This window comes from Gorilla gorilla, chromosome 7 (assembly GCF_029281585.2).
Source record: "Gorilla gorilla gorilla isolate KB3781 chromosome 7, NHGRI_mGorGor1-v2.1_pri, whole genome shotgun sequence".
NCBI classification, from domain to species: Eukaryota; Metazoa; Chordata; class Mammalia; order Primates; family Hominidae; genus Gorilla; species Gorilla gorilla.
Window position 1 is genome coordinate 59,579,029 of NC_073231.2, and position 14,883 is coordinate 59,593,911.

Consider the following 14,883-nt stretch of genomic DNA (forward strand, 5'->3'; position numbering starts at 1 on the left):
AATGTTTAAGAATATTTTAAATGAAGTGTGAAATTACAATTCACTAATGAGCAATCCAAAAGGCTTATGGCATGCGATGCATTTAGCATTCTCGAAACTACAGTTTGCAATGAAGAATCAGAGTCATGCAAAGTAAGTGTTACTTGGAATATCATAACTCCTGGAGTTGTCCGATGCCTTATAGCATATCTACAAAATGTTATTCAAAAGCCAAATACACTGCAAGCAGCTAATTTCATATTTTAGCATGATCAGAGTTTATAATGTTTGGTAGTATTTCTCAATCAATATTAGTACCTCATTTAGAATCACAGTCTCATCATTAATCTGTTTTCTAATGATTTACATTGAATATAGTGTGTTTAGGCAAAAGTATTAAGGATAACAAAATGAAGCCTAAATAATTGGCTCATTTAACCAATATATTAAACAATCTTTACAAAAGTAAAGTAATACTGCTGCCTGCAAAGGTATCTCATATAAAACACTAGAATATGACTCAAAAAAAAGTTATAGGCTGGGCACAGTGACTCACGCCTGTAATCTCAGCACTTTGGGAGGCCAAGGCGGGCGGATCACGAGGTCAGGAGTTCAAGACCAGCCTGGCCAACATGGTGAAACCCCGTCTCTACTAAAAATACAAAAAATAAGCTGGGCGTGATGGCAGGTGCCTGTAATCTCAGCTACTCGATACGCTGAGGCAGGAGAATCGCCTGAACCCCGGAGGCGGAGGTTGCAGTGAGCTGAGATCGCACCACTGCACTCCAGCCCAGGTGACAGAGGGTGACACTCCGTCTCAAAAAAAGAGTTATAGACTAAGCCATACCCAAAAGAAGTTAGGGTCAGACAAGTTTCAGATGTTAGAAAACAAAAGACACATTTTATTATGTGCACCTCTCAATTAACTTATCAACAACATAACTGCATTAAAATATTTTGCAAAAGGCAAACTAGAAGTTACTTAGACACCATTCTTATCCCCTGAATTGCAGGTGGAAAAGATAAGCAGTTCAGTCATCATCTGCTCAAGAACAACAAACTTTCCCTGGCTATTCGGCCCTCTTAAAACACCCAGTTGGGAAGCTTTGAACCATGAATTATGAAACAAAAAGCAGAAACACAAACATATGTCTCAACTATCTCAGGCTTTTACACAGAGGTAGATTAGTAAGGCAAAAAAAAATCCATTGAAATGTTCAATTAATATAAAGTATTACTGTATTAATGCACTGGCTTTTCAAAAGCTTCTAGACTTAGGTAAACACACGTGTTATCCATGTACAGCAGAAACACTTAAACTTTCCCAAAACTAGGTTTGGATGGCAAAAACTCTCTTTAGGAAAACTTGTTCTTAAACATAAGCTTTCATAGTCAGTGCTGAATTAAAATCCTTAACTTTTCCTACACATTTCTACCCTTTAAGTGAGTAATCTGCAGCATCACCATGTGACGAAATTTCCAGTCTAAATGATGTTTTTGAATAGACATTTTTAGTTGCAGCAGGCTTGTAAGGCAGCCTAAGGAGAAACAAAGAATGTAAAAGCAGCTGAAACTGAAAATCTCAAAGCAGTACAGCCATGGAACACCTGAAGCCATGATCGTGTATGGGATGAAACAAATGGGGGCGTGTGCACTTTCATGTATAAAAGAGAGGGAGGAAGGGGATTGCTATCCTTCTCTGCTAACTCCCACTCAGGACAGAAACTAAGATTTCTAGCTGCCAAGTTACCAGGTAAATAATGTACATTCAACTTTGGTATGTGTAGCTAGGGCTAGGCACAATTTCCTAAAGACAGTGTGACTACAGGAGAGAGAATACAAATAAACTTAATAAACAGGACCAGGATTTAGCGATGGGGGGAAAGCTACCATTGTGCTTTTGCCTGTCTTCCTCCCCCTGGCCCACAGAAAAGGTCAGCAGAACACAGGGTGTCTCTTTCTAAAAGGAGGTTAATGATTTCAGCTCATCCAATGTCATAAAAATTTAACTCTGGTTTCATTAAGAAGGGCATGAAAAATAGAACCTCACAGCATTGTCCTCAAAATCAAATATTAAGATTCTTTCTACAGAAGAATTTTCCTCCAAGTTCTTCTGAAGAATCTTCTTAATATTCTCCAAGATCTATGAATTGAGTCACATTCGAGTAACTCCATTCCACTCAGTCCTAACCACTGCACTGCCAAAAATGCTGCACACTCAGAGTGCCAGGGGTAGTGATGCAGACACGTGTCCAGTAAAAGAACAACCACATGATCTCCCATTGAATGCGGACTTTACCATAGGCCAGTTGGGACCATGGAAATCAGATCCCAGAAGAACACAGACTTACTTGCTACCTGATAGTATAAGAATTTTATGACATGAAAGTACTAAGTGCTCTTCTGTCCCACTTTGCTTCATCTCCAAAAAGGGGTGGCAGTACAAAGTAGGTTGTTCAACAGATACTATTTTGCATCAAATTGTACGCTTCTTTTACATAAAGTCTACATTCTGTCAACTCTTTTATGAAAAGAGGAACTAATAAATCAGCAAGTCTTATCTTTCAATGTTAGGGTTTTTCTTTTATCTACTTGAGGCTGTAAGTGAAACCAAATTGGCGATCCTAAGTCCAGAGACCCTAGTAAGCAGCTTGTGGAAGCACTTTTTAAAAAATGTAATTGACTATACTGCAGAGGCAGAGGGCAGAACTGGCACTTCTAGTAAATGCAGATGTTCTTCTCTGCCCTAGGTATTGCTGTATTTCTATACTGATACCCGGGATAAAGGGACACAGGCAAAGATATTATTACCAGTTTCTATACTACAGCACAGCATTTGCGAAAATGAGTTTAGTGAACTCTCTGTGATTAGGCATTGACTTCAACAAAAGAAATTTGCCACATACTTTCCCCAACAGAAGTTAAGCTTTTGTATCTTAGAACTTGTACTTAACATTGTAGATTTCTAAACCTGCTAAATCTCAATAGAACTTCTGTCCACTTACTTAATTTCATCATCTACTAACTGTACTTTCATTACAAGATTTTTATCATACCATCACCGCTATTTCCACATAATATCATAAGGACCCATATCTTCTAGCCTAAGCAACAGGAAGAATGAGAAATTTCCTGTTTACAAATTTGTTAGCAAGAACCAGTTACCAATATGCAAGTTGACAGCACCAAATGAGACTAACTAGTTTTTCTTAATTCATGGAACTAAAATTTTAAATTTAGAACATTTTAACAAAGTAAATACTTTGGAAAAGTAAGCAGGTATGTCGTACCTCTGAAAGGAACTTGTTCTGGCCCTGCTTTGCCTTAAATCGTTTAATTTTTTGCTGAATTCTCTTATCTTTTTCCAGATCTTCTACAGATGCCCACTGACAATGAAGATAAGAGCTGAAAGAACAAAACAATATCCTTGAAATATGTAGAATATAATTAATCCTTTATTATGTCTTATTAAAAAAAGTCAACTAAACAGATAATTAAAATAACCTGCTTAATTACTCATTAAGGCTGCTGAGCAACATTTAATATACCCACTACTGTTTAGAATAAGAGAAAACCAATATTAGTGCCTAAAATTTGCCTTCTGTCCTAAGCCTCCAGCTCTCTTACCTGTTACCGAGAGAGAGAGAGAGAGAGAGAGAGAGACAGAGAGACAGACAGACAGACAGACAGACAGACAAAAGAGACACAGAAGAGAGAGAACGGCCTAATAACAAGCTATTTCCATAAGTGAATGGATTATACTTCAATATAAAATTAGCACTACACGGAGGCCTTAATTCTGAATTTATACTTTGAACCTCTTATCATTGAGAAATAGGTTTTTATGAAGTTAAAATAATTCAAATTTAAAATAGCAGTTTCTTTGGAGATAAGAGGTGTAGGGTGCCCTAGAGTCACCCAAGGCCTATCATACTGGTCCCAAAGGGAAACCTAACCTGGTCCTTCTAGAAAAATATAGGAGGAAAGAACCACTGTCTGCTCCTGGAACACTGGGCCATGCCCCTCACCAGCTTCTTATCAGTTCCTGGTCTCCCAGGCTGTGTTCCTCCAGGATTTCTGCAATGATATTCCTTGGTCCCCTGTGAATGTTTCCCTTGCTATCATCTATACCTGCACTGGGCAAACCCCCTCCCCTCAAGACTCCCCATCCCCTCCTCTGAGTATGCATGGTGTCTTCCCTCACCTGAACTGGAATACATACGCACTTCCCTCTTCTTCTCCAACACTCACAGGTACATAGTTAATGTTTTATGGCAACTCTGACATTCTTTTGCTTAGTTCTTCAATATTCTTTTGTCCCATCACCCTCTCCCTGCCCCTCAAATAGCCTTGAGAGCCTCTTATTTCTCTTTCTGATGACAATATTAAAAAGAAATTATATCTTGAATATATATACCCCTTTCAGAATCAACATACTAGTACTCTTAGAAATTGTGCTTTAGTTCACAGAAGTCAGAAGTTTAAAACAAGAAAAAGTAAAAACAAAAATTACACAACCATTAAAAATTTTTCAAAAATGATTCATATAGGAAATGCTTATGATATTAAGTAGCACATAACTGATAATCATGTCTAATATGATTTGCAAAGATAGGACTCATTTAGTCCTTCTATAATTGAGGGAAAAAAGGATTTTAAATACATATGACTTATATAGCTATGAACTGATATAAATGCTGTACACACACACACACACACAGAAAACAGACTAGATGAAATTGCATCAAAATGCTAATACAGGTTCCAAATCTGAAAATCCAAAATTCAAAATGCTCTAAAACTCGAAACTTTTTGAGCACCAACATGAACTTGAAGGAAATGCTCAATGGAGCATTTTGGATTTCAGATTTGGGATGCTTAACCATTAAAGCATAATGCAAATATTCTGAATTTGAAAAAATCCAAAATCCAAAACACTTCTGATCTCAACCATTCCAGATAAGGGATACTCAACCTGTATTTATTATTTCCGGGTGCTAGGACTGCAAGTATTTTATTTTCTACTTTCAACTTGTAGTTTCCAAATTTCCAATAAATAATATGCAATACTGTCATAATCAGAAACACATATTATACGAGGCAGGCAGATCACCTGAGGCCAGTAGTTCGAGACCAGCCTGACCAATATGGTGAAAACCCAACTCTATTAAAAATACAAAAATCAGCTAGGCCGTGGTGGCATGTGCCTGTAATCCAAGCTACTCAGGAGGCTGAGGCAGGAGAACTGCTTAAACCCCAGAGGTGGAGGTTGCAGTGAGCTGAGATCGCGCCACTGCATTCAAGCCTGGGTGACAGAGGGAGACCCTGTTCCCCCTGCCACACACACACAAAAAGAAACACATATTATAAAAATAATCTGCTCTAGTCTCCAAATTATTTGACAGAAAAAGGCACATGTGCAGTCAGTCAGTTAATATTCTTGTCTTGGCTGAGGTGCAAAAGCCTTCAAAGCACCACCTGTGTAGCCTTGAACTGGACACAAGCATATAAGCAAGTGGCTCCAGCCCTGCTTTATCTGCTATAAACTGGGATGAAATTTTCAGTGTGACTCTGCTTTCTAGACTCTGATGATAACCCATTCTGGAGGCTTAGGAAGAAGAGGAAGGAAGAATAAAGGGTCAAAAATAGACTGCTTTGTCTGAATAGATAATTAAGGCAAGAAAACGTCCTAACTGGACTAGAACTAAAATATTTTTTAAAAGTTATGAAGAAGTCAATGTAAGAAAAATATAATGAAGCTAATAAGAAATATTCTGAACTAGGCCCTACAGATAATACAGTTTATGGTCACTTTGGAAAACAAAATTTCATTTAAAAATGTAACTACTCTTTATGAAACAGGTATACATTTATACCTAATCTTGACAGTTAAAAAAGAAAGAGTATATCCCTTACCCATATCAGTGCAAAGTAGTAAATATTTATATTTATAATACTTATAAATATTTATAGTTATAAATAAATATAAGTAAAATATTAACAAACACAACTCCAAATCACATTAAGACAATAATATGTCATGACCAAGTAGTTACTTATTTCAGGAATGCAAGGTTGGTTCAACATTAGGAAATTCACTAAAAATACACAATATTAATATATCTAAGGAGAAAAATCACACAATTATTTCTATTGACACTGAAAAAACATTTGACAAACTTTAACACCCATAATGGATTTTTTAAAACTTAGGAAGATAGGAATTGATAGGCATTTTGTTAACACATATTTGAAGATTTTGGTTCTAAAGACAGGATCTTACTAAATGAAGAAACACCACAGTTTTCCACAAAAATCAGAAAGCATGGATACCTACTATCTCCACTGTTATTCAACATTGTATTTGAGGTTATTAGCCAATGTAACTGACAAGTCAAAACAATAAGAGACATAATAATTAGAAAATAATAAGTAAAGCTATCTCTGTTTGCAGATTATATGATCAGGTACCTGGAGAACCCTAGAGAATCAATTAGAAAACTAATTCATATAATAAAATAATCCAGCAATGTAGCAGAATATAAAATTAGCATACAGAAGCCAACAAATTGTCTTCATTCACAACAACAATTACCAATAAGGGGATATGTTAGAGAAAACCTCTTTCACAATACCAACAAAGATAAAATACTTAGCAATAAATTTAATTAAAAATGCGTACAATTTGTATAAGAAAATATTTAAAACTCTTACAAGACACAAAAGTAGAACTGGACCAACTGAAAAGACATCATTTTCACACTGTGTAACTCAACATCATACATTTGTAAATTTAACACAATGTAAATAAATAAAATGCAAACAGGCATTTATATGGGGCTAAACAGTATTACATTTTATATATAAAAATAAACATGCAAGAATATCCCGGAAAACAATAAAACAGAAAAGCTACTAGGGAAATAGATCTACCAGATATTAAAATACACTATAAAGCCTCCCTAAGCAGTGTGGTACTGGCTTATAAATATACAAGCAGTTCAAAGGCATAAAGTACAGATAAAGAAAAATAAAAAATAAATAAGATAAATAAATAAAAACTTTAGGACATAATAAAGTTTGGATCTCAAATCACTGAGTCAAAAATGGACTCTTTTTTTTTTTTTTTTTGAGATGTAGTCTCACACTGTTGCCCAGCTGGAGTGCAATGGAGCAATCTCGGCTCACTGCCACCTCTGCCTCCCGGGTTCAAGCGATTCTCCTGCCTCAGCCTCCCGAGTAGCTGGGATTACAGGCACCCGCCACCATGCTCAGCTAATTTTTTGTATTTTTAGTAGAGATGGGGTTTCGCTATGTTGGCCAGGCTGGTCTCAAGCTCCTGACCTCGTGATCAGCCTGCCTCAGCCTTCCAAAGTGCTGGGATTACAGGCATGAGCCACCGTGCCTGGCCAAAAACGGACTCTTTAATAATGGTGCTAGAACAACAATTGAAAAAGAATTAAATTAGAGCCATGACTTACACAATACACAAGAATAAACACCAAATGGATCAGGCACCTAAATAGATAAAATGAAACCACAAGGAAAGCATGGACAAATTCCTCTGTAATCTGGATATAGGGAAAGGCTTTCTAGCTATGACACTAAAGCTAGAAACAATAAAAGAAAAAATTGATAAATCTGACTGTACAAAAAATTTTAATGGGCAATGCAATAAACACCATGAAGTCAAAAGACAATCGAAACTGAGAAAAGATAGTTGCAACATATAACCCAAGATAAAGAACTAATATCCCTTATATATAAAGAGCTCTTAAAAGTTGAGCATGACAGAAAATGAACAAAAGACACAGACAACTGACAAAGCAAGATGTAAAAAGTGGCCATTAATCTTATGAAAAGGTGTTCTTATTCACAATAAGAGAAAATGCTAATTAAAACCTCAACTGAAATACAATTTCTTACAAAAATTAAAAAGTAAAACAGCACACTATATTAGAAAGGTTGTGGGGAAATAGGTGTTTGCATACTTTGTTGACAGGAACATAAATTCATACAACATGAAGGAAGGGAATTTGGCAATATCTCTTAAAAATACATACATGTTTGCCTTTTGTATCTAGTAAACCCATTTCTGGGAATTCACCTGGAAGCCATGCCTCCAATAATTTGAAAATATATAGATATGTATGAGAATATATATTGTAGCATTATCCGTAATTGGAAAACATCAGAAGCCACTTACACACCCACATACACAGGAGGCTGGCTGAATGGTTACGGCAGTCATGCAATGGAATATTATACAGCTGAAACAAAGAATGAGGAGGACCCTTATGAACAGATGTAGAGTGATTTCCAGGATGTAGTGTGAAAAAAAGCAAAGCACAAAAATGTACTAACAGTATACCAATTTCTTTTTTTGTAAGAAGGAAGAGGAAATTATACCTGCATGCTCATGCCAAAAATTACAGAAAGGATAAACCTGGGATTAGTAAGGAAGTAAGCAGGAATGGGGTGGAAAGGGAGGACTACACTTCTTTTGTGTATAGTTCTGACTTTTGTAACATATTAATATTTCGCAAACTTGAAAAACAATAAAAATCAACAAGCGGGGGCTAAAATGGAATACAAATACAAACCAAAACTAAAGAAACATACTGTGTATCAAATAAATCATGAGGCCCCAACCTTTTTGGCACCAGGGACCAGTTTCGTGGAAGACAATTTTTCCACGGACTGGGGCGGGTCCTTGGTGGAGGGCAGTTTGGAATGAAACGGTTGCACCTCAGATCAGGCATTAGTTAGATTCTCATAAGGAGCACAAAACCTAGATCCTTCGCATGCACAGTTCACAACCAGAGTTCACGTTCCTATGAGAAACTAATGTTACGCTGATCTGACAAGAGGCAGAGCTCAGGCGATAATGCTCAGTTGCCTGCCGCTCACCTCCTGCTGTGCGGCCAGGTTCCTAACAGGACACTGACCAGTACCGATCCATGGCCTGGGGACTGGGGACCCCTGAAATAAATAACAAACCACACTGGTGGGGTAGGAAAAGAGAATAACCAACCCAAGGACATTTTGGATAAAGTTTTAGTCCCTATGCCCTCAAACTAAAGACAAAAAGCTAACCAAATATAGGCTTCTTTGTCACAGAAATATGGGCTAGTAACTCTGAAATCACTTCCTATATATGTTAGGACTGACAAAAAAGCAAACATAAAAAATAAGAGAGCCAGGTTTATTCTGGTTGAAGAAGTGAATTACTAATATTAAAGGGGAAAGGAGAGAATGAACCCTGGGCTGCTGGAATAGTACTGGAAGTATCAATATATACGCATTGTTTTTGCTGTTGTGTTGGAGAGGTAGGTAAATATGTGTGTGTATATAATAAACAGATAAGTGTGTGTGTAACTCGATACACACACACACTCTCTCTCTCCCAGTCCTATCCACTGAGAGGGACTAGAAGCAACAATTCCTCAGCAACGAGGAGCACACCTAAAGCCCCAATCTTGGTTTCTCAACACCCCCCCCTTCACTGAAAACAACCAAGCCTTCTTGGAGAAGTAACTGATTCCATAAAACAGGGAAGTTACGAGATGAGCCTGGAACATCCTCTGGTGCCAGAAAGCAAGAAAATGTTCAAAGAAAAATGGGGACAAGGCAAAAAGACAGAAGAGCCAGTCTGAAGGGGCTCCCACTGACCAAATCTGGGATAATGTGGGCAAAGTAAATACTACAACAGTAAAGAGTTATAATCCCTTGAATAAAATGAGAAGCCACAAGTCCGCTCAGCTATAAATTAACAAATAGACAAGAGGGTAAAGCTCTTCCTTACCGTAAAAACCCAACCAATCAATGTTGAAGAAATGATGGAATTAGTAAATCACCCCTTAGCAACCATAACCATATTTAAGTCTTAAAGTATCTTTCTGGAAGATACACATTAACTACAAAAAGAAAAACAGAAATTCTTTGTACTATTTTTTACAATTTTTCTATAAATGTGAAATTGTATCCAAATATAAGGCTAACAAAAACTCTTAGTTTTATGGAAATCTTAATTTCTCTTAGCTCTCAATAATGACAGTCAGAAAAGCTTTTTTTTTTTTTTTTTTTTTTTTCAAAACTCCCTTTACCTCATCTCAAATGACTTTTGAGGAGGGCTAGAGTCTCCTGGTCTGGCACTGGCACCTGTCAGGAACTCGGAGCCCATCTCTGGGGTCACTAACAGGCTGACTGGAAGGAGGCAGCTCAGGCCTCACTGTCACACACTGATCTGGAGGTCTCTCTGGTAGTGCCATTATTTTGGTGATTGATATTTGAACTCCTCTGCTCTTGTTTCAATTTGGTAAATCTACAAGGGAACTCTCTCCCTCTGGTTTACTTAGTTTACCTCCTCCTTACCATAGGAAATCGTGTTGTAGGCATAATTTCCACATGTGTAAACTGACATGCTCTGAGGACAAAAGAATGATGACAGTTAACATTTTCCGAGCATTTTTAAAATTGTCAGACTGTATTTCATTGAACTCTCATGATAAAACTGATAGAGACTTCTTAATCTTTTTACTTGATAAAAGGTTTTACTCACAACTTCTTCAGAAGTGCATCAATTTATTAACAGTGCCAACTACAACAAGAGAGAATGACAGAAAACCCATGGCACCTGATGCTTTCATTTTCTAGGGTGGGGTAAATTTTCTGAGGCTGTTCGCACAGCAACTCACAAAAGCCTCTCTTTAAAGCCCTAAGAATGTATTAATATGGTGGTTTAGTTCTTTGCCTTAAAAGGGGTAAAAAAAAAATTTAATGTTTACATTATCAATGAACATTTTTGTCCTTGTTCTATGATTGTTATTTAGGTTACAAAATGGCCTCAGTCTTCTTCAGCAGAATGATTACTGACTCTGAAAACATCCTAGCTCATCACAATGTCTGTCTGGGCCAGGTGTACTGCTTACAACAGAATCTACAAGGACAACAACTCACTGTGTTTTTCAATTCAGATTTTTAAGTTATGAATTCAAATCTACTAAATAAATATCAGAAACAAACAAAAACAGATAAAGCTACAGCTCACTGCATTTTAGAACCTGAGTGATGTCATGGTTCTCTAGAGCTTTCATTCCACAGGAGAGTTCTTGTCTCTAGGGCCTCGCACACTATGCACAGGTGAAGGGACGAAGTGTAGCCCCACAGGGTAGAATTCATGATCAGAGGACAGGGAAATACTGCTTTATTCACTTTCCTACTATTGTAGAAGTTTTTATCCTCTCTAAAAAAATACTTATTGGTTATACACAGAAGTTAGTCAACTTTTACACCAATTACACATTTTCCAGAAAAATTCATAAAATATCAAACATACAAAAGTTGGTTAAAAAATGGCCTCCCAGGCCATGATGACTAAAGAAATCATACCAAAGTTTCTTAATTTCCCAACTTAAAAAAAAAATGGTCGTTTACTACTTGGAAAATATAGCCCCCCATTAAAAACAAAATCACAATTTACTTACAAGTTTTTGTATTTCACATAGAATTCCTCAATTTCTACCTCCTCTCCAGATTCCTTCTGCAACAAAAGAAAATTTCAGGCACGTATTTAAAACCATCTACTAGAATATTTTAAAAGTAATGATTTACTCCCATATGAGCACAAAATAGGACTGAAAAGAGCAGCACAGGACCTTCACGTAAGATGAGCACACTGTGTGCTGGGAGGTGGCCAGGGCCACGAAGACTGCCACGCTCAGGCCCATGCATGCACCTCTGCTCAACGTGCGAGAGCTTCTAAGACATGAATCACTTTAACTCCTCCCTAACCACATGCAGCTTCATTCACAACAACCTGACCCCAAATTTGGCCTTCTGCCAAACCCACAGTGTTAAGTAGACGCCAAGTGTACCATTTTCTCAGGCAGCAGCCAATTAGCAACTGCTCTCCTGAATGCCATATGTATTATTTTTGGCTGCCTCATGGCAACTTTACATTGTGGGTTTTGTAATGTTTTAAAATATTTAAAAGACATTTATTTCTCCATATACTTAATAACTCTAAACAAGAAACCATATAAAAGTAAACCTTGTTCTTATGCTGTAATTTCAGTGCATCACTATTCATAGTCTTAGTTTCACTCAATGGTACAATTAAAATCTCTCAGACAAGATGTCTCACACACATAGCAGCCAAATAAAATTAACACTCCAAATACTACATTTAGGTAAGGTTAAAATTGTGATACATGTTAGCCAAATCAAGAGTTTTCAGTAGTAAGATTATCTATAATATCTCCCTTAATCCTATCTGCTGTAGTGTATGCAGAAGATAACATTCAGATGATATTTTAGGCATCTCTTTTTATTCCCCTTTTGGTTTTAGGCTCTTAAGTCATAATATGTAATTTCCTTCTGGAACATTTGATCAGATAAACCAGGGATCTAAAATATAAACACCACTTACAGATGTTTGGGGATTGCTTTTACACTCTTACAAGAGACCCCAAGCCCGCCTTGAGGGTCATGTATGGCTGTTCAGCCACCTCCGAAATGCTTCGAAGAAAATCAAGGCAAGTAGGAACATGGCAAAGAACAAACAAAAGAGCAAAGGCTTCTACTGGATAACAGACTGGCACAGGTCTGTTCAAAGGTACTAGTCCCCTCAATCTCCAACCTTCAAACCATTTTCAAAGATTGTGAACTTAAACTTTTCTTTGAAACTCTCACTTATAACAGTTAAACCTAATTTTTTTTCTTTCTTTTCTGAGATAGGATTTGCTTTGTCACCCAGGCTTGAGTGGAGTGGTGCAAACATGGCTCACTGCAACCTCAACCTCCCAGGCTCAAGCAATCCTCCTGCCTCAGCAACCCCTGCCCCTCCCCTACCACCTCCCCAAGTAGCTGGGACTACGGGCACACATCACCACGCTCAGCTAATTCTGTATTTTCCGTAGGCTGGGTTTTACACCATGTTGCCTAGGCTGGTCTCAAACTCTTAGGCTCAAGCAATCCCCCCGTCTCAGCCTCCCAAAGTGATGGGATTACAGGCATGAGCCACCACACTAAGCTAAACCTATATTTTAAACAGTTTTGGCCTGTCTAGAAATCATCAAGAAGGAGTCTGGATATGCAGGAGTGGTCAATATCTATTAATATCTGGTTGTGCCATAATGGATCTATGAAAGGTAATAACTATAAAGCACTATTTTAAACCAATGTATCAGAACACCTTCTATGTCATAAACTTTTAGTTATCCAAAATAAAAAGAAATGTTTGTTGGATGGCTTCAAGAACCAGCAACATAAATGGAACATGGAATTAATTTATAAATAAATACTACCAAGTTCAAGTGGCAATCCATCCAAGACCCACCCTACTTTTTTCTCTCTAGCCTTAATATTTCCCCATTCTACTCCCTTTTTTTTTTTTTTTGAGACGGAGTCTTGCTCTGTCATCCAGGCTGGAGTGCAGTGGCGCAATCTCGGCTCACTGCAAGCTCTGCCTCCCAGGTTCACGCCATTCTCCTGCCTCAGCCTCCTGAGTAGCTGGGACTACAGGCCCCGCCACCATGCCCGGCTAATTTTTTTTGTATTTTTAGTAGAGACGGGGTTTCACCGTGTTAGACAGGATGGTCTTGATCTCCTGACCTCATAATCTGCCCACCTCGGCTTCCCAAAGTACTGGGATTACAGGCTTGAACCACTGCGCCCAGCCTCCCATTTTAAGATATATTATCTTTATATAGAACCAGACATTCCAGCAGAAAGACAAAAAGATGGTAGATGATCAGGGAAAAAGAGAAGCAAGGATGAAACTAAATCCTTTGATTCTTCACACAGCATTATCATGAAATTCAAATCAAGAATGGAACTCAAATGTCTGAGCTTTTGCCCTTCTGATAATAATTATATTTTTTCAATTTTGAAGGCATTTTCAAAACTATGTATCATTTATATAACTGATATATATGTTATAAATCATAAACAAGATTTATCATGTCTATGCTCGTATTATTTCTCCTGATTATTCTGTCTGATCTTTTCTCCCATACTGTCCCTTTTCTTCTCATTCTAAATGGTCTCATCATCCCATAATTCTAAGTGGGCACCAAAACATACAGGATCAAATCTTGAACAGTAAAGACAGTTTTTATTTTGTCTCAAGTCTGTTCCCAGAAAGCTCTGACTCTTACAGCCATCTGTCCCCAACTCTCATTACTACCCATTTTCTTGTCATGATCAGCTATTCCTCTGGGAACCGGCTGTGAAGATGCCTGACAAGAGAGTCTAGGGCTGCCTAGGAGGAACCAACTAGGTTCTGAAACTTCATTTAGCAGCACCCGGAGCTAGTACAGAATTGTCCCAGGGCCTGTTATCTTTTGGATGTTTCAGAATACAACACTTTGTTCTGTTTAATGGACCACACATACTGGATCACCACCTTCTTGCCCCTAAAACTATAAATAGAGCTGTTTTCCACCGTTCCTTTCATATAAATATGATCATGCTGACCTCTTTTCTTTTACTGAACAGTAAAACAATTTAACAAAAGTGTGTGAATTCATACGCCCTCAGAAACATCATTTCAATTATTTACTAAATGGGAGGCAGTTTGACCAGCCTCTGTTGACAGCTTCAAACAGCCCCTACCCTAAAACTTCTCACCTCTAAGCCCCATTTTCAGAAGCCATTCTACAACAGGCATAGGCAATGAATAACTAAGTCAAAGAACTATTCCCATACATACACACAACACTCAGATTTATTTCTTGAGCAGCTACCTTTAAATTTGAGAACCCAGTAATATTATGAATTAAATAGAATTTTTCTGAGAAATGTATATATCTTTTCATTAGATCCAAAATTAGTCTATGGAAATCCTTATTATTCGTATGACACTTAAAGTTTCAAACATATTAAGCCATACTTGTCCCACTG

At 37.5% G+C, this 14,883-nt stretch overlaps 1 protein-coding gene across 6 annotated transcripts in view; it reads right to left on the minus strand.

The window, feature by feature from the left end:
• Positions 1-14,883, minus strand: part of CHD7 (chromodomain helicase DNA binding protein 7) — a 188,858-nt gene that overhangs the window by 47,078 nt on the left and 126,897 nt on the right. For 5 of the 6 annotated variants that reach the window (XM_063709272.1, XM_063709275.1, XM_063709274.1 and 2 more), the window contains 2 exons: positions 11,466-11,521; positions 3,270-3,384 (listed from right to left, as the gene is read on the minus strand). In XM_063709272.1, coding sequence (XP_063565342.1) covers positions 3,270-3,384; positions 11,466-11,521 — 171 coding nt within the window. Of the gene's footprint in view, positions 1-3,269; positions 3,385-10,353; positions 11,403-11,465; positions 11,522-14,883 lie in introns of those variants that run through there. The other variant, XM_063709277.1, reaches the window with a different exon arrangement.